This window comes from Xenopus laevis, chromosome 2S (genome assembly GCF_017654675.1).
Source record: "Xenopus laevis strain J_2021 chromosome 2S, Xenopus_laevis_v10.1, whole genome shotgun sequence".
Taxonomy (NCBI): Eukaryota; Metazoa; Chordata; class Amphibia; order Anura; family Pipidae; genus Xenopus; species Xenopus laevis.
The window spans coordinates 147,133,255-147,158,479 of NC_054374.1; the positions used below are offsets into that span (position 1 = coordinate 147,133,255).

Here is a 25,225-nt window from a genome sequence, read left to right on the forward strand (position 1 = left end):
TGTACTAGGTCCCTTGCTTTTCAACTTCTTTATTAATGACCTGGAGGTGGGCATTGAAAGTACTGTTTCTATTTTTGCAGATGATTTGATTGTGCAGAACTATAGGTTCCATGCAGGATGCTGCCACTTTGCAGAGTGATTTGTCAGGAAACTGGGCAGCAAACTGGAAAATGAGGTTCAATGTTGATAAATGGAAGGTTATGCACCTTGGCAAAAATAATATAAATGCAAGTTATACACTAAATGGCAGTGTGTTGGGAATTGGGAGAAGGATCTAGGGGTCTTTGTAGATAACAAGTTGTCTAATTCTGGGCAGTGTCATTCTGTGGCCACTAAAGCAAATAAAGGTCTTGCATAAAAAAGAGCATTAACTCAAGGGATGAAAACATAATTCTGCCTCTTTATAGGTCCCTGGTGAGGCCTCATCTGGAGTATGCAGTGCAGTTTTGGACTCAGGTCCTTAAGAGGGATAAAAATGAGCTGGAGAGAGTGCAGAGACTAAGTGCAACTAAACTGGTTAGAGGGATGGAAGACTTAAATTATGAGGGGAGATTGTCAAGGTTGGGGTTGTTTTCTCTGGAAAAAAGGAGTTTGCGAGGGGACATGATTACACTTTACAAGTACATTAGAGGACATTATAGACAAATAGCAGGGGACCTTTTTACCCATAAAGTGGATCACCGTACCAGAGGCCTCCACTTTAGACTAGAAGAAAAGAACTTTCATTTGAAGCAACCTAGGGGGTTCTTCACAGTGAGGACAGTGAGGTTGTGGAAAGCACTGCCGGGTGATGTTGTGATGGCTGATTCAGTTAATGCCTTTAGGGCAAGGCCAGACGTGGCATTTTTGCGGCATTTTTACATTGCGTTTTTAAAAAAGAACAGCCAGGAGTAAATACTCCACTGAAACCACATGCGACCGTCAACATGTGTTTTTCATGCGTTTTTCAGCACGTAGGATTCTTTTCCCAACATGCACTACTCATTGTTCTCATTGAATTTGGACGCCATATTTAAAATACACTGTGTGTATTGTGTGGCTGTAAAAATGCCATGTCTGGCCTTGTCCTTAAGAGTGGCTTGAATGATTTCTGAGACAGACATAGTTAGTATAGATATGGGTATATAGAATTTATGTGAAAGTAGGGAGGGGTGTGTGTATGGATGCTGGGTTTTCATTTGGAGGGGTTGAACTTGATGGACTTTGTCTTTTTTCAACCCGATTTAACTATGTAACTATGTAACTATGTAAGCAATAGCACCCAAGAATCACTATGGAGGTTATTTACTAAACTCCGAATGCAAAAGTCCTGAAAAATATTTGTGATTTTTTAAAAGTCAGATGTTATACAAAAAAATCACTAATAGGTGTTGTTGCTTGGAAGTCCTGGAGCAAACGTTGCACTTGTAAAGATATTAGGGGTCATTTACTTATCACCGGGGTGCAAAAATATAATACTAATCTAATTAAAAGTGCAAAGTTTGCTCCAGGTCTTTACCCAAGAATTTACTAAACTCTGAATGCAAAAATCTCGAAAAATTTGTGATTTTTTTTTGTTTAAAATCTGACTTTTAAAAAATCACAAATTTTTGGGAATTTGTTATACCCCGAGGATGGAAAAGTCAGAAAATCCGCCTATTGGGTTTATTAAGGGGCAGATTTATCAAGGGTCGAATTTCGAAGTGTAAAATACTTCGAAATTCGACCATCGAATTAAAATACTTTGAATTCGAATATCGAAGTCGAAGTATTTTTCACCGAATTTGGCCATCGAACGATCTAATTAAAATCATTCGATCGTACGATTAAATTGTTCGAATCGAAGATTCAAACAATATTAGCGTACGATCGAGCAATTTTACTTGTGTGAAGACTTAGAAAAATGGTCTAGAAGGTCCCCATAGGCTAACATAGTACTTCGGCAGGTTTAATGTGGCGAAGTATTGAAGTCAAAGTTTTTTTTAAAGAGACAGTACTTCGATTATCGAATGTTCGTTTGGTCGAATATTCGAAGGATTTTTACTTCCAATCGACGTCGAAGTAAATTCGAAGTCGCAGTATCCTATTCGATGGTTGAAGTATCCAAAAAATTACTTTGAATATCGAATTTTTTTACTTTGAAAATTCCCTCAAATTCACTTCGACCCTTGATAAATGTTTACATGATTTTCTATGAAACTTATGGTATGAAGATCCAAATTACAGAAAGATCCTTTCTCTGGAAAACCCCAGGTCCAGAGCATTCTGGATGACAGGTCTTATAGCTGTATTTTAATACTTTGACCCAGAATAAGTTTCATTATCTATTATTTTATATTTGATTCTAATGTGTCATGTCTCATTAAAATAAACAGGAAACAGCTTTTATTTAATATTATAAAGCCCACTAAATCTTTTTTTCACTAAAGTGTAAAGTACATAAACAGAATGACATATACCATGAATACTCACTGGTAGGACTGGATGATATGAAAGAAACAAGAAGGTATTATAGCAATTCATAGGAGATTATGGGATAACACATTTATGATTCTATAAATTCATTTTAATTCGTAAATTATTATTCGTTAGTTGAGCATATTTAAATTATAAATAACATCCAGTGGCGTAACTAGATATTACTGGGCCCCACAGCAAATGATTTTTCAAGCCCCAAAATGTTTAGAGTTTGACTTGTTTACCAATATTTGTTGAAATTGTATATGAATTAGGGCCTCATGGGGCCCCTATACCTTCTGGGCCCCCCTGTAGCCGCAGGGTCTGCTTCCTCAGTAGTTATGCCCCTGATAACATCTCTTCTACCCACCCAACCTTAACTACTTTACATGAGCCACACAAGTCAACTGGCAAAGGTCATTTGGCATATTAATATTCCCTATCCACAAAAGTCCGTGTTTGTGCCTGAAAATAATGTGTATTGTTTGTGACGTTTTGGAAAGCTGTTATAGATAACACCTAAAAGCTCATACTGAAGGTCAGTAAAGATGGCCATATACGGGCCAAGAAAAGCTGCGACAGATAAAGTCGGCAGATTATTGGCCAGTTTGTGAGGTCCTCAGACGGGCTTCCATGATAGATATCTGGATGAAAATTGGGCAGATATCGATCAGGCAGGCTTAAAATTCCCATTGTATTGAGGACCGCATTGGTTTGTTGATTCGTTCCTCAAAATGACCAGCTTCATTCCTGGCCTTGTGACCTGATCATTGGGTCCTGGATCAGCCCAATATCGCCCACTCAAGGTGGGCATATTTGTGCAAGATCCGCTTGTTTGGCAACCTCTCCAAACAAATGGATCTTCCCATATAGGGTGAGATTTGGGGTGAATCTGTATTTGATGTATTCAATATTCTTAAAACCATGTGTAAAAGTGCTGCACAGCTCAAGGATATCCATGGGGAGTATTTGTTGTGAGAAGTTTGATGGGAGCTGCAGTTAAGACTCATCTGTTTGCTGATGTTTCACAAGGAACAGTGGCTATAGGCAAATAAAAAATGTATTTACATGTTCCTTGACTTTGCATAGTGTCAACATGCAAGAACTAATGATCAAGATAACTAGAAAAGGCCATCTAGGGCAGCCTATTGGCTCCTAAAAATGCAAAACACCAGGAATATTCAACATATCTCCTATTATTAGTAGACTTCATGCTGAGTTTCCAGTTTGAAGGTATTTTGTGGAGCATGGTCTTACTCCTGAGCAACACTTTAATACTTTTATTATATCAGGCTGAATGAGTCAATCTCACAACTACAAGTGAACAGCAAACTAAAAACTCTATCACCTCCCAGGCCTTAATTTAGATTAGACTTTATTTATACCATTGTCGATCTCAGCGTTGTTCAGGATATTTCCTTGCTTTTTGCATTTTACGACCTTGTACTAAAACAGTAATCTACACAAGAAGTAAAAACAAGGTTCATTAGCTATGGGTGGGTTACTGCATTTGCACATGTTTGCATGCATGCAAGTATCATAGGCAACGAGCCAGTGATATAACTAGAAGTTGCTGGGTCCTACAGCAAAATCGTTTTAGTCAGTTCCCTACTCAGCCCTCAATAACTCCTGCCTTCCAAGCAGTCCCATGGTCTTCTTACTTTATAGCTATTTCTCTTCCCCGAGCCCCTTTAAAACCTTCCTAAATGCCTGCTGGCCTCTACAAAGCTTATCACTATGAAGACAGGCTCTTACTATACAGCCATCTCTCAGTGAATTGTAGTTCTCTGCCCCCTGCTGACATTGTTGTAGTTGACATCCTATCCTATCTTCCCATGACTTTACTTGATTTGTATGAGTTGCACTTACAGGTGTCCAAGGCTGCTGAGCAGACACAGTTGATAGATTCACCATAAATGCTGATGAGATCCTAGCATATAGCATGATGCACCAGTATGGATACAAATTAGCATCTGTTTTGGGATTTTGTGTGTAAGGTGCAACTTCACATTATTTTGTCAGCGTTTGTGTTGGAATGTCTTCACCTTTCGCATGGCATCAATAGTATAATGGGGTTATTTATCAAATTCCGATTTTTTTCTGGTCAGATTTTTAAAGGGGAAAACCACAATTTTTAGTAGAAAAAACCTTGATTTTTTGTGATTTACTAAACCCCTGATAGTGTTAAAAGTCCGAATAAAAAAGTACTCCAACTCAGACCTGCCGAGTTCATGTAGAAGTCAATGGCAGATGTCCCATTGATATTCTGTTCTGCGATGGGTTTCGTTCAATAATCTGAAGATTTCATGGTTTACGCGTCAAATCTGAAAAAGTCGAAGGTTTTGACAACAAACCCTAAAAAGTAGCAGTTTTTGCCAACTCATCCGAAGAATTCATACGATTTGGGTTTTTTTCAAGGTTTTATTGATTTCTTTCCCGCACAAGAGATTTTCCAAAACATACAAAAAATATGTATTAAAAATATTGATAAATGGGGGGGAGGATTCCAGGCGGACTTGGTCGGAGTCGTTTTTAGAAAACAGTAAGAACTTTTTGGATTTTGATAAATAACTCTCCAAGTGTCTAATTTACTTAAAGGGGTTGTTCTCCTTGAAATTAACTTTTAGTATGATGCATGGAGTGATATTCTAAGACAATATGTAATTGGTTTTTATTTTATATTATTTGTGGTTTTTGAGTTATTTCGCTTTTTATTCAGCAACTCTCCATTTTGCAATTTGAGCAATCTTGTTGCTAGGGTCTATATTACCCTATCAACCATGCACTGATTTGAATAAGAGACTGCAATATGAATACGAGAAAGCCTGAAAGGTGAGTGATAAAAAGTAACAACAATAAATGTGTAGCCTTACAGAGCAATTGTTTTAAGATAAGGTCAATGACCCCCCATTTGCAAGCTCAGAAGACGATGGTGTATAAACTAAAAACTATAAAAAAGAAAACATGAAGACCGATTAAAAGTTACTTAGAATTAGAAATTCTCTAACATACTAAGGGGCAATTTTACTTACCTTCAAAGTTGCGCCAGCCTTGGCTTCGCCGCCCTTCACTAGGCGTAGATTCGCCAGGGCTGCGCAAATTCACGAAGATCCGAAGCGTTAGCCACTTCACCCTTTAGTAAATTTGTCCCTAAAAGTTAACGTAAAGGTGAACCACCCCTGTAACCCAAATCAGGTGCAGCTATTGATGGAATCTGCTAAGAGAACCCTGTTAATCACACCTGCTTCAGTCTTCCAGTGGCGTAAATACCAGGTTGCACCCCTGCTAGAGCCATAATTAGACATACTGTGAGCAATAAGGAAGGGGTTTTGCATACAAGCCAGGGTGGGGGGGGGCAGTGAGAGTATGAGTTTGGAGAGGGTCCAGAATTCAGCCATTTCTAGTATTGCTTATGGTTGCCACCTGTCCTGTTTTGACCCAGACAGCCTGTTTTTTTGAAGGGTCGACCTGCCTGCCAGGTTTTCCAAAATAGGCAAACCGGGCAGCATTCCTTATGATTGACGCCCAATCACCCCTGACATCACAACCTGCCCCCATTGCGTCACGGCCCGTCCCCTGCCCGGATTCAACCGGGCCAAAAGGTGGCAACCCTAGTTCTGACCAAATGTGCAATTTGGTGTAATGCTGAGCAGGTTGAGGTGGTGCAGTAAAGGAGAAGGATAGTATTCATGCACCTGGGGGTGCCAAATGCTAGGCACAACCAAGTGATTGTACTGACTTACCCTAAACCCCCGGGCTGGTGTTGCAATCAGCAGAAAACTGCACCGGCCCAGGGTTATTCCAGTGAGCACCACGGAGTGATCCTCTTCCATCTTCCTCTTTCTTCACGCGGCTGCGCATGCACAGTAGAACAAAAAGCCGAACTTTAACTAAAAAGTCAGCTATTTTGTTCAACTGGGCATGCATTTGCCCCGGGTATTTTGAAAAAGGAAGAAGCCGGAAGATGATTGCTCCGTAGTGCTCACTGGTATAACCACGGGCTGGTGCATTTTTGTGCCTGAAAGGAGCACCAGCCCGGGGTTTCAGGTAAGTCAATACAATCACTTGGTTGTGCCTAACATTTGGCACCCCCAAGTGCACAAAGCCTTTCCTTCTCCTTTAACACTTCTTGTAAGTTGCAAAGGAGCATGAGGATAACTGTAGCTGTTAATTACTGTATGTATCTGCTTTTAAATACTTGAACACATTTCCATTAGCCTCTTTGGATTGCACCGTACAAAGCTATAATGTGGGTGTTTCGATTTTCATTCACGTTCTTCGTATTTCAGTCGGCAATTGCATTTTAATTCTGTAGAACACTTTACAGAAAGAACAAGTTGCTGTATCAAAAAAAACCCCATAACATTTCTAAATTCTGAATTCATTTCTATAAGTTATTATCACACTGCAGCCAGACAAAGCTTAGCACGGGGGGTTAAACTGAATAAGCTGTTGTCTTTCTGTCGGCTCAGTCCTTCTCTTCCTGCTTGTAGAACGCAGCTCATTCTCTAGATCCCACAGGAAATGGCAGCGTCTTCTGAACGGGAAGTGTGACCTAGTGAAGGACTCGCTGGAGTAGTGACAGTTGCAGCCGCCTTTTCTGAAAATAACTCTGTGAAGGGAAGTCCATCACAAAGGCATCATTTCTGGTTTCATGTCATTTACGACCTTGTACTAACACGGTGATCTATACCATCGGTAAAAACAAGGTTCATTAGCTATTATGCATGCTGCTACCAAACTATTACAAGATGAACTGAAGTTCTAAATAAATCCACATATTTACTATGTCACCTTACAGGAACATTGTTCATTAGAAGTGATGGGCGAATCTGACCCGTTTCACTTCGCTGAAAATTCACGAAACAATGACAATTGGCGACAATTGTTTGAATTTCACAATTTATTTGGTGGAAACTTTTGAATTTCATGATTTTTTCATGAACTTTCTGATTTCATGATTTTTCGCAAATATTACGGCGTTTCACGAATTTCCCGGACTTTGCAAGAAATTCGCAAATTTTTCGGCGAAATGGGAGAAATTCGCCCATCACTAGTCATTGACCCTTATCTCAAAACAAATGCTCTGTAAGGCTACACATACAGGTATTGCTGTTACTGTTTATTACTCAATTCAGGGTCTCTTGTATTCATATTCTACTCTCTTATTTAAATCAGCGCATGGTTGGTAGGGTAAAATAGACCCTAGCAACCAGATTGCTCAAATTGCAGACTGGAGAGCTGCTGAATAAAAGCTGAACAACTTTAAAACCACAAGTAATAAAAAATTAAAACCAATTACAAATTGTTTTAGAAAATCATTCCATACATCATACCTGTACTAAAAGTTAATTTCAAGGAGAACAAACCCTTTAAGTGAATCAGACACAGAGGGGCAAATTCACTAAGAATCGTAGTTGCGCCAGGGGCAACTTCGCCGCACTTCGCCAGGCGTAGTTTCGCCAGCGCTCCGCAAATTCACTAAAATCCGAAGTTGCGCACAGGGGTAGCGTAAGGTTGCAAAGTTGCGCTAGCGTTGATTCGCTAAGCGAAGCGCAGTTACGCTAGGCGTAAGGGTGCGAAGTAACACTAGCGAATTTACGCCAGCGTTCGTTAGTGAATTTGCGAAGTAACGAAAATGCCCAACGCTAGCGAATTGACGCTAGCGTTAGGCGCTTCGGTGCTTAGTGAATTTGGGTCTTGGGGGTTATTTATCAAAATCCAAAACATTCTCACTATTTTCTAAAAACTACTCTGACAAAGTCCGCATGGACTCCCCCCCCCCCTATTTATCAATAAATTCTTCATAAAATGTCTTGTGCAGGAAAAAAATCAATAAACAGTGAAAAAATCTGAATCATGCAAATTTTTCGGATTTGTTGCTGAAAACTGCTACTTGTTTGGATTTGACACCTTAAAACAATGAGATTATTGAACGAAACCCAGCTCAGATCAGGATAACAATTGGACATTGACTTCTACATGAACACGGCACGTCTGAGTTGGAGTATTATTTTATTCGGACTTTTAACATCATCAGGTATTAATGAATCACGAAAAATTCTTTTTTTTGGACCTAAAAATTATGGTTTTCCCCTTTAAAAGTCTGAACAGAAAAAAATCGGACTTTGATTAATAACCTCCATGTGCCGGCGACAATTTATTTTTGATGCACGACAATGGGCGTCTTTTTTTGCTTTGACACCTGGTGGAAAATGTTGCTAATCCCTATTTATTATCATGGTGTAAAGATTAATCTGGTTGTAGGTTGGTGTATCCTGCTTTTACAGACATATATGGAGGAATTTAATTAAAGGGGAAATGTCACAAAAATTCAGACAAATAAGAATAAAAATGAACATTTCCCCAATATAATACTCTCCCCTTAGGCTGCAATTGCATTGCGAATTTTAATTGCACATTGTGCACTTTTAAAAAGTGCTGGAAAGTGTTGTATGGGGGGAATAATGAAGCCGGTAGCAGAAAAACTATTCGCAATGCCAAAATGTGTCTTTGCACCAGCAATTTTTCCTTTGTGCAAATTTAATATAGCTTTTGCAACCTGGAAACTGTTTATCGAAGATTGTGAATTTTATAGTTTGCAGCAGTGTGCAGCGTATGTAATGTATTCATGAAAAAGTTATGTTTGTTTCAAAAGATTGTGGGGGTTCTGTAATCGCAAAGAGAAAAGCAATTCACGCAAATAAGAATGAAAATTCACATGTAATATTGTACATTAGACTGTTATTGCATTGCGAATTTTAAGAGCACACTTTTAAAAACGGACAAACCATTCTCACTGCGAAAATGTACGCCTTTGTGCGAACAAATCTTTCTTTGCGCAAATGAAATATAGCTTTTAGCCAACCCAGGAACTGTTTAGCAACTGCTTCCAACAGTGGAAGAAAGATTGCGAATTTTACAGTTTGTGCCAGTGTGCAGTGTATGTAATAAAACTTCTCACCGAAAACATTGTTTGCTCCAAAAGATTACGACACCTTCAAGCAGTTCTTAAACGTATGCAATGCACAATTACAATTTGCTAACAAAAGAACTTTTTCATTAAAAATTTACGTACACCATGCACTAGTGTAAATCAAATCAAATTTGCAGTCTTTCTTCCATTCTCGGATGCGGTCACTAATCGTTTTTTTTTGTTACCATCTTTTATTAAATTCACCCGTGTGACACCTTCAAACACTTGCAATGCATTAACTATCTAAGGAACAGTATTACATTGTGAAATGCAAATTGCTTTTCTCTTTGTGAATTTTATTACATTTCCCCTGTAATGTTATAAAAGTTATAAAAGTTATAAAACAGTTTGCAGGCCCGGATTTGTGGAGAGGCCACAAAGCCCAGGCCTAGGGTGGCAGGATTTTAGGGGGCGGCATGCTGCCCAACCACACCCACATTGGTTCAGAAACACTGGGGATGCGCAGGAGATACAATAGTTTTTTAACTTGCTCCTGTCCCGATGATGAAAATTTGAGCAAATAAAAGGGAGGGAATGTGGGGTGACGAACGACAGCAGGCCTAGGGGTGCCCTGACAGTTTGCACTTGGTTTAGTAACTCATAGCAACCAATCCATTCCTTATTTTCACATAGGTGACCAGAAAATTTAATATTTGGCTGCTGTGAGGTTCTAAACCCAGCACAAACCTCAAGCCTAGTAAGACTATTACAAAGAACCTCTGCTATGGACACCTGTTGTTACAGGAATAAAAGCTCAAAGCACTATACAGCCTTCTGAACTGTCAAGATACATTGAGGACATTGAGGAGGGGGGGGGTTATTTAGCAAAATCCAAATTTTTCTGATTAATTAAAAAAAAGTCTGACCAAACTAGTATTTGACCTTGTTTATTGACCTTATTTATTATTAAAAAAGCTTGATTTAATCGGATCATGATAAAACTCGCTAAAATCAAGTGCAAACCTAAATTGTAAAATTTCCTCGGATTTTAATATGGAAACGCTCGATTTTTTCAGGCTTTTTCCCTGATAAAACCTGAATTTTTCAGATTTTTGCCCAAAAAGCCTGAAATAGTCAGATTTTCTGGCTAATTCCAGCCCAGACCACAGAAACTTTGAAATAGGATAGGGACCTCTCCCATTGACTTATATACAACCTCGGCAGGTCTGAGATGGTGGATTTTCATATTTTGACTTTTTGCATCCTCAGGGTATAATAAATCTTGAAAAATGTGAGTTTTTTCCCCACTAAAAATGTGGATTTTATAGTAAATAAAACTTGAATTGTGCCATTATTCTCCCATACTGGAGCTCCCTCAGCTTTCCTGGATCACCACAGCCACGTCTTGCCAAAACTTTGCCTGCCCTGCTTTTGAAGTGCTTTGAATGTCAGGGTCATTAGTTTGAATTTAATTCTGAAGAGTAGTGGAAGCCAGTGCAGGGATTGGCAGAATGTCATGGCAGGAGGAGGAGCGGTTGCTGAGGTGTATAAGCCTGGCGGCAGTGTTCATTATGGACTGGAGAGGTGACAGTCTCTGGTGGGGAAGGCCAATTAAAAGAGAGTTTTTTGGGAAACTGTGCTCACATTAAAAGTGACAAAAAAGCATGAAAAGAAAAAAATAGCTGCTTCCTGTCCATAGGGATGCAATTTAGAAGGATAAAAAGAAGTGGCAGACCAGAATCCAGATGCACTGCGCCCACTCCAACAACTGACTTTCTTGTATATTTTAACATATGTAGTGTCTGATTTATTTCTTCCTGTGCTGAGATGAAATTATATAAAGATAGATATATATATATATATATATATATATATATATATATATATATATGATAAAATGTTGTTAGATGCCGCAAGAAACTGTAGATAACACATATATTGTGTTTTGAGAAAACAATTTCAGATATGGAAATACTGTGGTTTATTTAACCTTCTAACCCATATAAAGAAAGACTCGTGAACCCGAGGTAACCTTCACAGCAGTGTGGTTATCACAGTCACCAGATCTGCCTGGTTATCTGGAAACAACACACTTTCTCTACAATAAAACAAAAACATAACTGATTAGAGGAATGAGATTTTGCAATACGTTCATCCTATTCTGGTTTGTAGCATAGGGACGCGAACCCAAGAACGACACCATCGCTTAGATCTGATTAGTGGGTACAATCAGATAGGTATTTGAGGTTTATTATTTTCATACTCTGCTCTGTTCTCAGCGCATTTAGAATAACTGCACATTCATCAATGTGAAACAAAACATAAGAATATCACAATGGAGTGGCTACTATGTGAAAATGATTGTTTGATACCAAGCTGTTCAGTTTGCTGAATAGCTCATGTGATGACAATAGAAAAGTGGAAACTCATGTGCACCAGAGATATGTTGACTATTGTTCCTCCTGTACATGTTGGCTTTGAGTTAACTTTTAATATATTGTAAAGAGTGATATTCTGAAACAATTTGTAGTTTGTTTTCATTTTTTTATTTGTGGTTATTTTGTGTTTTATTCAGCAGCTCTCCAGTTTGCAATTTCATCTACTTGGTAAGGTTCAAACACCTTCGCAACCATGCATTGATTTGAATACGGAATATGAATAGGAGAGGCCTAAATAGAAAGACAATTATTAAAACGTAGTGTTCATTTGTAGCCTTAGCGAGCATTTATTTTTAGATGGGGTCAGTGACCCCCATTTGATATCTGGAAAGAGTAAGAAGAAGAAGGCAAATAATTAAAAATCTATTTAAAAAAAAAAATGAAGACTAATTGAATAGTTGCTTAGATTTGGCCATTCTATAACATACTTAAAGGAGAACCACCCATTTATAAAGGTCACAGTAGCTTTTTTCATATAAATAAGTATGGTTGCATTAGATTCCTTATCACCTCCAACAACCCTTTTGTAGTTATTACTTATTTTAACTTAGAACATGGGCAGCACTGAGTGGAAAGGAGTTGTTTTATAAGTCTCAGAATCTGTACTCACACTGACTTTATATTCCATTCTGGGGGTATCGGGAAATAAATATAAACACCAACCAGCCTCCATTTAATTAAAAAACGAATCAACACTATCGATTTTGATTTAACTTTAAGTAAACGTTTAATATTCTATAGAATGATTAATCCTAAGAACCTTTTCAACTGGTCTTTATTTTTTTTTATTTTTCATAGTTTTTGAATTATTTGCCTTCTTCTGATATTTCCAGTTTTACAAATTGGGGGGGGGGGGGTTGCCACTGACCCCATCTTAAAAACAAAATTTTTTGAGTCTGTTAAATTATCACTCACAATCACTGATTCCAGTGTTGGACCAGGGTTCCGCCAGAAAACCTTAGACAATATGCCCACTTTCCCACTATTTTTCCTTATTTGCTCATGCAACCTCTGCACAGCCCCAATGTGTATAGGGTTGCCACCTGGCTGGTAAAAAGTTGATCCCAATGTTATTAATAGGGAAAAAAGATAAATATATAGGAAGGTCGTTATTTTTTCCAGAAAAGGTGGCAACCCTAATTGTGCATGGAATACAGCAGCCCATAAATGTGGCCCTCAGGTGATGGATCTCCATGGGCCTCCAATATGATGCACTCTAATGACCAGATAAACAGATAAGCTTAAATTGGCCCAGTTTTGTGACCAAATCAGGTAAAGGTCCACTCATTTAGTGAAAATATATATTTGTTAGCAGCTTACACTTGTCTGTATCTGTATTAGTTATGTGCTATCTGTCCTGAAACCTGCGGTTGACCATCAGTTGGGTGGTTTCAGGCTGACATTTGGCCAACCAGTGATGGTTAGGGTTGGGTGCAGGTCAGACTGGGGTAGTACACTCCTCCTATGTCAAGGGATAGGTTATGGGGAACTGTGGAGGTCGAGGTGGGAAGGTGAATCCTTAAGGCAGGGACTGTGCACACAAGGAACAGAATAGGTAGGACAGGAACAGGGTGAAGAGGCCAATGAGTCAGTCTGGTACAGGACAGTGCGGACGAAGAAAACAGAACAGGAGCAGACTGAACAGGGCAGGACAGAGTGGTAGTAGCAGAACAGGAGCAGATTGGACAGGACAGAGTGGGCATGGAGCAGGAACAGGACTGGAGCAGGAACAGGACTAGAGCAGGAAGGAGGGCAAGTCAGACAGTACTGGATAGCAAGGTTCAAGGCAAGGTACAAGGCTGGAGCAAGAGCAAGGTCAGACAAGGACAGGACAATGCAAGGCAAAGTAGAAAGAGCAAGTTCCAAGCTGGGTACAAAGGAAAAGGCTAGAGAAGGAAACTAGCTAGGGGCAAATCCACAGTGCTATGGTAGGCCAATGCTCAGGCATTGAGGGTAAGGAGTGCTGGCCTTATATAGGGCATTGTCAGCCCTGAATGGCTGACCCCAACCCACCAATCAGGCTGCTGCTGGGAAAGGGCTACAAATGCCAGGTGAAATATAGTGAGCCAACCTGCTGGCTGCTCACCTGGCCCAAAGATTAAGGCACAGAGCCAGAACCCCAATCTTGAAGTCCCTATCTTGAATCCCAGCAGAGCCTGACATTCTGCTCCCAAATATTCCCTGTCTTGGAATCTGAGGCGTGAACAGAAATAGCAAGTGAGAAGATGTGAGTACGGTTTAGTCTTGAGTCCTAAAATAACAAAATTTTTCGAGTTAGGGTCGGATACGGGTTAAGCTTAAGTAGGTTCAGATTGGGTGCAGGTTGAGTTTTTCCTTACCCACACAACACTAATCTGTATATATTTTTTGTGGTCTTGTTTTTCAGTTGCCATCATGTTAATGCTGTTGTGCTTTGTTAGAAACCAAAGCTCTTTGGCAATCAGATGTGACATCATAAAAATGTCCACAATAGCACAACCAGCAGCAAGGGTAAGTATGAAAACATAAACCAGTTTTTATTTGCCTTTGCACAAATTTAGCTCTCTAGACTATATATTTTTGTCTCAAAGGTGTGTCTTTAGAAACGTCCTTGTAATACACTGTTCCATTAAAAGAGTGTCAATTAGGTTTTCCTGAGAACCACTGGGGACACAGCCTGTTTGCTGGCCGATTTACTTCCAATCTTGATGTTATATTGATGATTTAGCATAAAAATGATTGGCCCATAAACTTAATGCATATTTTCAGTTTAGGAAAACAAACGCCATCTTGAAATTATCTCAAAATAAAAAAGTAGTGTTTGACCTGTAGGGTGTGTTTTAATACAAGTACATATTTTATTTGCTATTAGAAAGGATGAGAATTTTGTTGAACTGATTTCAGGGAGACATTATGAGTGAATGGGCTTCTTTTGGGGTTCTTTTATATATTACTATGTACAGAGAACATGTCTCCTCTTAATATTATCCTCTAGTGCAGTGATCCCCAACCAGTAGCTTGTGAGCAACATGTTGCTCTCCAACCCCTTGGATGTTGCTCCCAGTGGCCTCAAAGCAGATGCTTATTTTTGAATTCCAGACTTGGAGGCAAGTTTTTCTTGTGTAAAAAACAGATGTACTGCCAAACAGAGCCTCAATGTAGGTTGACAATCCACATAGGGGCTACCAAATGGCCAATCACAGCACTTATTTGGCAGCCCAAGAACATTTTCATGCTAGTGTTGCTCCCCAACTCCTTTACTTCTGAATGTTGCTCAAGGATTCAAAAGGTTGGGGATCCCTGCTCTAGGGTTTCTACAGGAACTAGCTGTCCTCATATTTGGGTGACTTATTGGGTCTCATTTTCTAATGAAGGCAAAACCTCTGAGGTGAAAATATTTACAACTTTGAGCCCATTGAAGCAACATCTAGTAGTTCAGAAAGATAATTTCGCTTTATGATTATGATAATTGTTTATTCCCTTCGTTGTAAATATCCATTTTGATTAGGGATGCACCGAATCCAGGATTCGGTTCGGGATTCGGGCAGGATTCGGCCTTTTTCAGCAGGATTCGGATTCAGCCGAATCCCTCTGCCAGGCCGAACCGAATCCTAATTTGCATATGCAAATTAGGGGCAGGGAGGGAAATCGCGTGACTTATTGTCACAAAACAAGGAAGTAATAAAGGTTTTCCTCTTCCCACCCCTAATTTGCATATGCAAATTAGGATTCGGATACGGTTTGGTATTCGGACGAATCTTTCGCAAAGGATTCGGGAGTTCGGCTGAATCCAAAATAGTGGATTCGGTGCATCCCTAATTTTTATACTTATTATCCATATTTTCCTTGCCATGCGCCTAGAACAGCTGATTAAGTAGTAATTTCCAGACAGACAGTGTAGTTGCTTAAAGGGAAAGTCAACCCAAACATTTAAGCAACTTTCCCATATATATTAATTAAAAAATGTCAATGCTTTTAAGGTTAATTGTAAATAAAACCAAAGCTATTTAAAACAGAATTTGCTTAACTTACACTTAGTTCCCCAGCAAAGACAGGTCTGTAAATCAGCTGCCTTGTCTTACGTTGTTTCAACAATCTCAGCCACCAGGGCAGAGAATAGAAAGGGACAGAGGACCATTCATTAGCAACACATATTGAAACCATAAAGAATTTGTAATGGATGTATATTGCAAGTTGCTTAGAATTTCGTTATTTCCTCCTTTGCAGCTCTCTAACCTGTTAGTCAGTCAGTGACTAGATGGGGGCCACATGGGACATTACATTGTTGGCTAACTATATTGACATCTCTATTTTGCACAGTCTCTTTCTTTACCCCGTTTTATTTTTACACTGAACAGTTCCTTTAAAGGAGAACTAAATCCCAAACAAAAGAATTTTGGAAATTTAGAGTATTTTTATTTATGGATATGGGATCCATTTTCCAGAAATCTCTGAATTATGAGAAGGCCCCCATACAATCCATTTAAACCCAATATAATGTCTAAAAATGCTTTATATTCTCTGTAATAATAATAAAACAGTACCTTGTACTTGCCCTTAAAATATAACTAATCCTTATCTCTTGGGTTATTTATTTAACTGAAGGTATGGTGATCCAAACTTTGTAAAGATCCCTTGTTCAGAAAACCCCAGGTCTGGAGCATTCAGGATAACAGGTGCCATAGCTGTACTGAACTTACAATACCAGCCCAGAGGTTCAGCATCCCTATAATAGTCCATGGTTCAGGACTTCATAGTTGTCCAGAGTAGCTCTCCGTCTTGGATCCTGTTTGGCCAACATTAGCACCTTTTGATGTATCTCATGCCAGAGATTCGGCTTTGATTTCACGTGGCAACATCTTATTTCTGCTATAGGCACAGTGTGAATCAAATAACCTATTTGATACCGTTAATTCTAGATTTCTAATATGAGCAAAGCGTCCGACTTGGGGTGTTACTGGAGCTCAGAAAATGTCATCAGAGCTAAACTGCCCGTTGAAGTCAACATATTTGACTCTGTAACACTGGAAGTGACCCTGAATTTAAGTGAGATTGTATCTTGTAGCTGGGTGCTCAGAGAGAACAGCATACCATGCAGAATGTTACAGAACTGGAACAGCAGGTGAGTAAAGTCGTTTTCCTATTGGCTATATGAATCTGAAACTGTAATATAATTAGGGATGCAGAGAATACACTATTTTGGATTCGGGCAAATCCCCAAATCGTTTCGTGAAAGATTCAGCCGAAAACCGAATCCTTATGCAAATTAGGGTTGGGAAGGGAAATTTAATAACAATATAATAACAATCCTATTGGGTTTATTTAACTTTCAAATTATGGAAAGACCCCTCAAAAACCTCAGGTCGTCTCCTAGTACATAAAAAATGCGATAGATAGGCTAATATGGCATAAACTGCTAACGGGACTGGAATCTGAATCATTTCGCAGTTAGCAGATACCCAACCGTGAACGATTTTCTTCACAAATGCGGATGTCCATAAGAGCTCTAAGCCCACTGGTATATGTAGAGGAAGTTTTTTTCTAAAATAACTTTTTATTTCTGCAGCCTCGTCATTTCTTTGGACGTAGTAAGAATGTCAGAGAAAGATGCCGGAGAATATAAACTTCTCATTAACAGTGACAATGTCAGCTACTCTGCGCATATTGAATTAGAGGTAAAAGGTAAGTGAGTCCATAATTAACAAGATATATTTTATCACCCTTGTATAAAGAACTGCTTGCATTAACGAATCTCTATCCTAACTAAGAAAATGGCATCATTAAACCATTAGAGATTAGATCTTGCAATCTTTACACTGAAGTTCCAGGGTGCTGTACATTCAACATTTTGCATCTGTTCTTTGCACTTTCCTGGGGCTTCTGCCATGTATACAGTGCTGCTTGTATTTGCCAGCATTATTCATATGAGGGAGGGGGTGGCAGTGGGAAGCACGTGGGTATCCTCACCTTTCCCCTTACCCAGCTCCTAACTTGTGTATCATTTAGTTAGGGAGCACTGGTAGTGCACTGACTCTGCCTAACATATTATTTTTCCTGCTTCAAACAACATCGGTTTGCCAAATCATAAGCCAGTTAGACCAGAAGACTCACAGTAGTGATGTGTGGGCCGGCCCGATACCCGCGGGTTGGGCGGGTTTTGAATCGACCCCATACTCCTCTTAGTGGGTGGCTGGCCGGTTGAGCTCTTATCATGCTCTCCCCGCCCGCCACCTTCAAATGCCGACTTCCGGCTTTATAGCAGCGCACTTGCTTGCCCTGCCCCTTTTGTGACATCATCATCAGCGGGGCGGGTTGGCATGGTACTATAAAAGGAACCCGGAAGTCGGATGCGGGCTAAGGGAGAGTGGATTAGGGTCGGTGTGTAACTCACAGCATGGGTGTGTATTTTTTTTTTGCAAAAATTCAGAAATAGACAAATGCATATGTTGAAGAAAACCTTAAAAAAATACAACCTAATTTTGAAATCGATTTAAAAACAAAATATGTAATACTTCAAGGTCGAATTCTAGAGTAATGTGAATTTTTTTAAAACTCGAATAAATTCGATTTTATTCACAATTCGAATGGTATGTTATTTTTGAAATATTTCAACATCTAAAATTCGATCGAATAGTCCCGACCCGAAAACTTAAATTCATGAAAACTTAACATAATCATTAACAAATAGTTTAAGGGACTTCTGCCATTGACTTCAATGTGAACTCGGCAGGTTTTAGGCGGAGAATAGTCGAATTAGAACTGTTTCCAGAGTCGAGGTGTGAAAAATCTCACATTCAAATTTGAGTTGGTGGTTTTAAACTTGAATTTGTGAGTTTTGACCCAAAAAAATTTACCATTCGAACCTTAGTAAATCTGCCCCTTAATATTGACTTTTGTATAATAGTCATGGTTCCTTGTTGGATTCACTAAATCATTATTTCTGTGGAATGTGGAATGTTGTTGTTTTTCTCACTTTTTCTTTAGGCAAACCAAGAAAACCCTTTTTTATAGGATCTCATGAAACTGTCAGCTGTATATCTGAAGGATACCCAGAACCTACTGTTTATTGGTTAATGTGTTCTTCCCCTCATGGCAGGTATCGTAAGATATTTATGTCATGTTGATCAGTGATATTGTATTAGCAACTATTGGCTTGGGCACAATTCCATAAATTGTGGATGCAGTAATTCTTTGGACTTCTTGTCAATGGCAGTATTTAAAGGGGTTGTTCACCATTAAATTAACTTTTAGAATGATGTAGAGATACTCTGAGACAGTTTTCATTTCCCTAGCAACCATGCATTGATTTGAGTAAAAGACTGGAATGTATAGAAGAGGGTCTGAATATAAAGATGAGTAATAAAAAGTACCAATAACAATACATTTGTTTTTAGATGGAGTCATTTAAAATTTGGAAACAGTCAGAAGAAGAAGGCAAATAATTCAAAAACTATAAAAAAAGAAGGCCAAATTTAAGTTGCTTAGAATTAGCCATTCTATAACATACTAAGGGCAAATTCACTAACCTCTGAAAATTCACCAGCGACGACTTCGCTCACAGCGCAACACTTCGCCAGGCGTAGATTCACCAGGTCAGCGCTAATTCACTAAAATACAAAGTTGCATCCAGGGCGCCGAACTCTGGCAAAGTTGCGCTAGTGTTACTGCCCCAAGCGAAGCAAAGTTGCACTAGTGTTGGCTAATTTGCATACGGTGGGAAGTTAAAGTTGAATGGACGTATATGTTGCAGCAAATACATTACACTACACAAGCCTGGGAAACCTTAATAAAATAAAGTTGTTATATTGCCCTACACATGAGCCCAGTGTATAGTTTATATGCCATATGTTAGGAAATGTAGGGGGGAAGCTGGTTGACCTCAAAAAAAATTACGCTCTTTTTCAGCCTATCACCCTGAAAAAGGAAAAGTCGCCAGCGTTTTTTTGGGACTTTTCAACTATTTTCTGAGGAAGTCCTATCTACTCTATTGCACTTTATCTGGTCTGAGGTGGCGAAGGCAAGTCTGGCCCAAGAGGTAACGTTAAGTAAAATCCGCATCTTAGTGAATTTGCGAAGTTACGTCCATTCACCAGAGCACCAATTCGCCAGGCGTTAGGGAGCGAAGTATCGCTAGAGTCTATCTCCTTCGCAAGCAAAGTTACACCAGCGATAGTCACATTCAAAGATAACACACATGCACCCAGCATTGGTTGAATATTCCTGATTTGCACTGGTGCTCCGTCACAGGCAACCACAGGGTTAACTTCAATATATTGGGATAGCAAATCACGGAAAACAGCAAAGAGCAGAATACCTGCTTATTCAATCTTTATTGTGCATTTCACACAACATGTTTCGGGCAGCAAGTGCCCTTTCTCAAGACAGTCAGCGATAGTCATTTACCCCTAAAAGTTAACTGAAAGGTGAACCACCTCTTTAAGTCTTGCTAGTACATTGTGAACTGAAGAAGGTATATGAATTGTGTATATCCATAAAGCAAGGTAAATGTGATATAAAGCATAGCTTTGTTGTGATATCTGCAGGTGTGAAAACAAGACTGGCATATATTTGTTCAATGGCACCGACATTTATGGCAGGCACAGGGTAATGAATGAGCTGAAGTCACAGTTTCTGCTGGATGAATATATTTGGTGTTGTGCCACTAATGCCTTTGGCACGGAATGTACCCAACTGTATACAATAGGTAAAAAGAACTGTTAGAAATGTATGTATTATTCCTCACTTCTTGTGTTGTGCATGGGCGAGAGCTTGAAATAAATGTAATAATAATATGAAAGCAGCATAACTGTTTCTGCCTTTTTTCTGTTGTGCTAGTAATACTTAAATATAATTACTGCCAATCGCACTCTAACCACCCTTGTCCCCACGTGAATACAAAATAATCTGCAAGATTCAGAAGCTCAAGGCCTTCTAATAAAGTCACATTAAAGGAGAAGGAAAGGTCCAATCCATGGAGGGAGCCAAATGTTAAGGTACCCCCCCTAGATTGTAATGACTTACCTGATACCCCTTGTCGGTGCTCCTGTTAGCTTAAAACTGCTCTGGCCCAGGGTACTTGCAAGTGAGTGATCCTCTTCCTCCCTTCTTTTAACAAAATTCAGCGGCTGACACATGCGCATTAGAGTGAAAAAGGTCTTTTTGTTAAAGGAATACTGTCATGGGAAAAAATGTTTTTTAAAAAATGAACCAGTTAATAGTGCTGCTCCAGCAGAATTCTGCACTGAAATCCATTTCTCAAAAGAGCAAACATTTTTTATATTCAATTTTGAAATCTGACATGGGGCTAGACATATTGTCAATTTCCCAGCTGCCCCAAGTCATGTGACTTGTGTTCTGATAAACTTCAATCACCTGCAAGTTGGAGTGATATCACCCCTCTCCCTTCCCCCCCCCCAGCAGCCAAACAAAAGAACAATGGAAAGGTAACCAGATAGCAGCTCCCTAACACAAGATAACAGCTGCCTGGTAGATCTAAGAACAACACTCAATAGTAAAAACGTAAAAACCCATGTCCCACTGAGACACATTCAGTTACATTGAGAAGGAAAAACAGCAGCCTGCCAGAAAGCATTTCTCTCCTAAAGTGCAGGCACAAGTCACATGACCAGGGGCAGCTGGGAAATTGACAAAATGCCTAACCCCATGTCAGATTTCAAAATTGAATATAAAAAAAATCTGTTTACTCTTTTGAGAATTCTGCTGGAGCAGCACTATTAACTGGTTCATTTTGAAAAAAAAAAATGTTTCCCATGACAGTATCCCTTTAAGGTCCGGCTCTTAACTACTGCACATGCACATCCGCGCAAAGAAAGGAGGGAAGAAGAGGATCGCTCGCTCACAAGTGCCCTGGGCTAACAGGAGCACTGGCCAGGGTTATCAAGTAAGTGATTATAATCCTTGGGGGTGCCATAACATTTGGCACCCCCTTGGATTGGACATTTCCTTCTCCTTTCAATTCTAATATATTAAGTTGTAAAATATCCTTATAAACATTGCGTAGTGATGTCATCAGTTATAAACAGTGTTTAGTGATGTCACTTATACCACATGGCTCATTGAATTGGATTTTAAAAAGTAATCATCCCCAACTTAAAAAAGGAACTTGTTTAAAGTCACCCCAGTGATTTATGATAAAAAATTTTAGCCTGTGGCCTTGTGCCTGCATTAGATCATGAAATGGATATTGCATTGAATATGCCTTTATTGTACAAAGGAGGGGACTTTATTCACTATATACTGTATTACAATGTTACAGTTGTCATTAACTTTGTAGTTCGCTTTTATCTCTACATGTAGATTTTGCCACAAATTTGGAAGACATGTTCCCTAATGTAATAAAATGCACTATGTTTGCCCAGGAGCAGTAACCCATAGCAACCAATAAGATGTTTGCTGTTAAACAGGTGATCAATAAATGCTACCTGCTGATTGGTTGCTTTAGGTTACTGTTCCTGGGCAAACTTAGAGGGTTATTTATTAAGTCCAAATGCCAAAAACTCAAAAATAAATTGAGCTTTTTTTCATTATAAAAATCTGAAGTTGGCATCTCAGAACTGCCGAGGTTGTATATAAGTCAATGGGAGAGGTCCCTATCCCATTTGGAAGTTTCTGTGGTCTGTGAAATTAGCCCTGAAAATCTGACTATTTCGGAAATCGTATTATTTGCATTTTCTCTAGATTTTATCGAGTTTGTCCCCGATCCGAATAAATAGTGCTTTTTAAATAATAAATAAGGTCCGATCTTGGATTCTAGTTTGGACGGACATTTTTTATTTAAAACAAATTGGATTTTGATAAATTAGCCCCCCCCCATGTTGTTTATTTCTTAACCCCCTTGTTATTTTATCTGCCATGAATGTGAAACTAACACATTAGCCGAACTTAACCAAAAGATCAATTTCTGGCATAGATCAGACCTGGCCTGAAATAGAAAAACAACATATTCCAAACTTTGCAATAGATCTATATTTTTTTTTTTTGTTACTGTTAATTATTTACCTTCCTCTTCTATATCTTTCCACCTCTCAAATAGGGGTCACTATACCCCGGCAGCTAACACAACTATTGCTCTGTGAGCTTACAGTTATTATTCTTGCTTTTTATTACTTACAGTATCTTCCTCTTCAGAAGCTCTCCTATTCATATTCCAGTCTCTCATTCAACCCAACAAGCAGGGTCGGACTGGCCCGGCGGAAAACCGGGAAAAAACCCGGTTGGGCCCGACCCTCATGGGCCCCCACCAGGCCAGGCCCCTCTTCCGTTATTGGAAATGGCACAGTAGGGGATGGGGGCGGTGAGAGACCCTGGACAGTGGGCCCCGGGGCCCCCAGTCCTGCCAACAAGACCCTAGCAACCAGATAGCTGCTGAAATTCCAAACTGGAGAGCTGCTGATCAAAAATCTAAATAACTGAAGAGACACAAAAAATAAAAAATTAAAACCAATGGCAAATTGTCTCAGAAGATCAGTTTCTAATTCATACTAAAATTTAATTTAAAGATGAACAACCCCTTTAATAAGAGACAGAGAGAGAGAGAATCTTAACTTCAGCTTTCATATCTTCAATAAATATTTGTAAACTAAGAATACCATGTTTTAATTATCACTGTTTAAAGGAGAAGGAAAGGCTAAAATTAAGTAAGCTTTATCAAAAAAGTCTATATAAATACACCAGTAAATCCTCAAAGTAACGCTGCTCTGAGTCCTCTGTCAAAAGAAACACCACATTTCTTCCCTTTTATTGTGTACACATGGGCTTCTGTATCAGACTTCCTGTTTTCAACTTAAACCTCTAGGGCAGGGCTTGAGCATGCTCAGTTTGCTCCTCTCCCCCTCCCTCCTCCCATCTCTGCTGTAATCTGAGCTCAGAGCTGTATGTGAGCAGGGAGAGACTCAGGCAGGAAGTTATGTCACACCAAGCTTATATGGCAGCTTCTATCCTAAACAAACAGAGAGAGCTTCTAGAGCTGTTTACTCGGGTATGGTAAAACATTCTGTAGAATAAATAGTGTTATAGCTTGTACTATTGTGGCTAATCTATTGGCAATATACGGTCTTGGAGCTTTCCTTCCCCTTTAAATAAGCTCAATCAATACTGACTTAGCTGCTGTGGGGAGGGGGAAGTTCAGTTCAGCAACAGCAGGAGAAACCTACATCATGGAGTTTGTAATGATTTCAGGAGCTTAAATAGTCTTGTTTATTTTTCCTTCAACAGACCTTAATTCAGAGGGACTCCTACCCAAAATATTTGTTAAGGTTGGAGAGCCCTTTATTATAAGGTGTCGTGCTAAGAATGAAACATTTAAATTTGGAGTAGAATGGTCCTCTAACAGTACAGATCAAGTAAGTGACCTTTCTGTTATTCTGGACCTATTTATTGTTATTAAAAAATACCATATATACACACAGCTGAAGGCTGTCTACATCTAACGTGTAGATTATATGCAAACACTGAGCTTTGTTCATTAGAATCTAAAGGGAGAAGGGGCATGTTTCAAATTAACTTCGTTCCAGATTTTCCCGAAGGCTATAATTGTGTTTTCACGGCATAAACTAAAGATACATTTGCCTCATTGATCTTAATTAATCTAATTATCCCAGAGTTTGTTCTAAACACATTACCATCATTTATTTACTGCAACAGACAGTATTTCTAAAGTATATATATTTATCCAACATATTATTGTTTCCCTGTTATAGTCAAGCACTGCCCTTGTCCTGATTATGAGTCATTAAAATGTAACAAAGGGAGAAGAAGGTGGTTTCATTGGTGGGAGGAGTGATTTGATTAACCTGTATATTTATATATTGAATATAGCTGAGCGTATTTGAAGAAAGAGACTACAGTAACAGCCAATCACATATGGTCAAAGTCTTATTCGCAACGTCTTTACAAATGAAGAGATCAAACAACGGTATTTACACCTGCTCCTCAACCTACCTACCAAGCAAGTCAGTCCAGGTCATCCTCTCAGGTACAATTAGCATTTGATATATTATGACAGTTTTCCTTATGCAGAAAGGAAGATGGTCTCCCATAGACTCCATTTTATCCAAATAATCCCATTTTTTTTCTCTGTAATAAGAAAAAAAACCCAGTAGGTTGGGTGTACTTAATCCAAACTAAGCTATAATCAATCCTTATTGGAGGCAAAACCAATCTGTTGGGTTTATTAAGTTATTGTTTAAATGGTTTTCTAGCAGACTTATGGGGGATTGTAATAAAAGTCAGTAACAGAAAAAATATTCGCAATATTTGCACTAACAAATTTTCCTTTGCGCTAATTTAATATAGCTTTTGCAATCCCCGAAACTTTTTTAGTGACCTCTTCTGACTTTGGAAGAAGGTTTGCGAATTTTATCGTTTGTGCCAGTGCGTGATAAATGTAATAAAACGTCTTACTGAAATAGTTGTTGTTTGCTCCAAAAGATTACAA

General features: G+C 39.0%; 1 protein-coding gene across 2 annotated transcripts in view; it reads left to right on the forward strand.

Annotated features, from left to right (window-relative positions):
• Nucleotides 1-25,225, forward strand: part of LOC108709958 (receptor-type tyrosine-protein kinase FLT3) — an 89,624-nt gene that overhangs the window by 33,097 nt on the left and 31,302 nt on the right. For both annotated transcript variants that reach the window (XM_041584511.1, XM_041584510.1), the window contains exons 2-8: nt 14,177-14,280; nt 16,689-16,891; nt 17,336-17,451; nt 18,754-18,865; nt 20,313-20,473; nt 24,004-24,131; nt 24,607-24,763. In XM_041584511.1, the coding sequence (XP_041440445.1) occupies nt 14,185-14,280; nt 16,689-16,891; nt 17,336-17,451; nt 18,754-18,865; nt 20,313-20,473; nt 24,004-24,131; nt 24,607-24,763 (973 nt within the window). In that variant the 5' untranslated portion in view covers nt 14,177-14,184. The remainder of the gene's footprint in view (nt 1-14,176; nt 14,281-16,688; nt 16,892-17,335; nt 17,452-18,753; nt 18,866-20,312; nt 20,474-24,003; nt 24,132-24,606; nt 24,764-25,225) is intronic.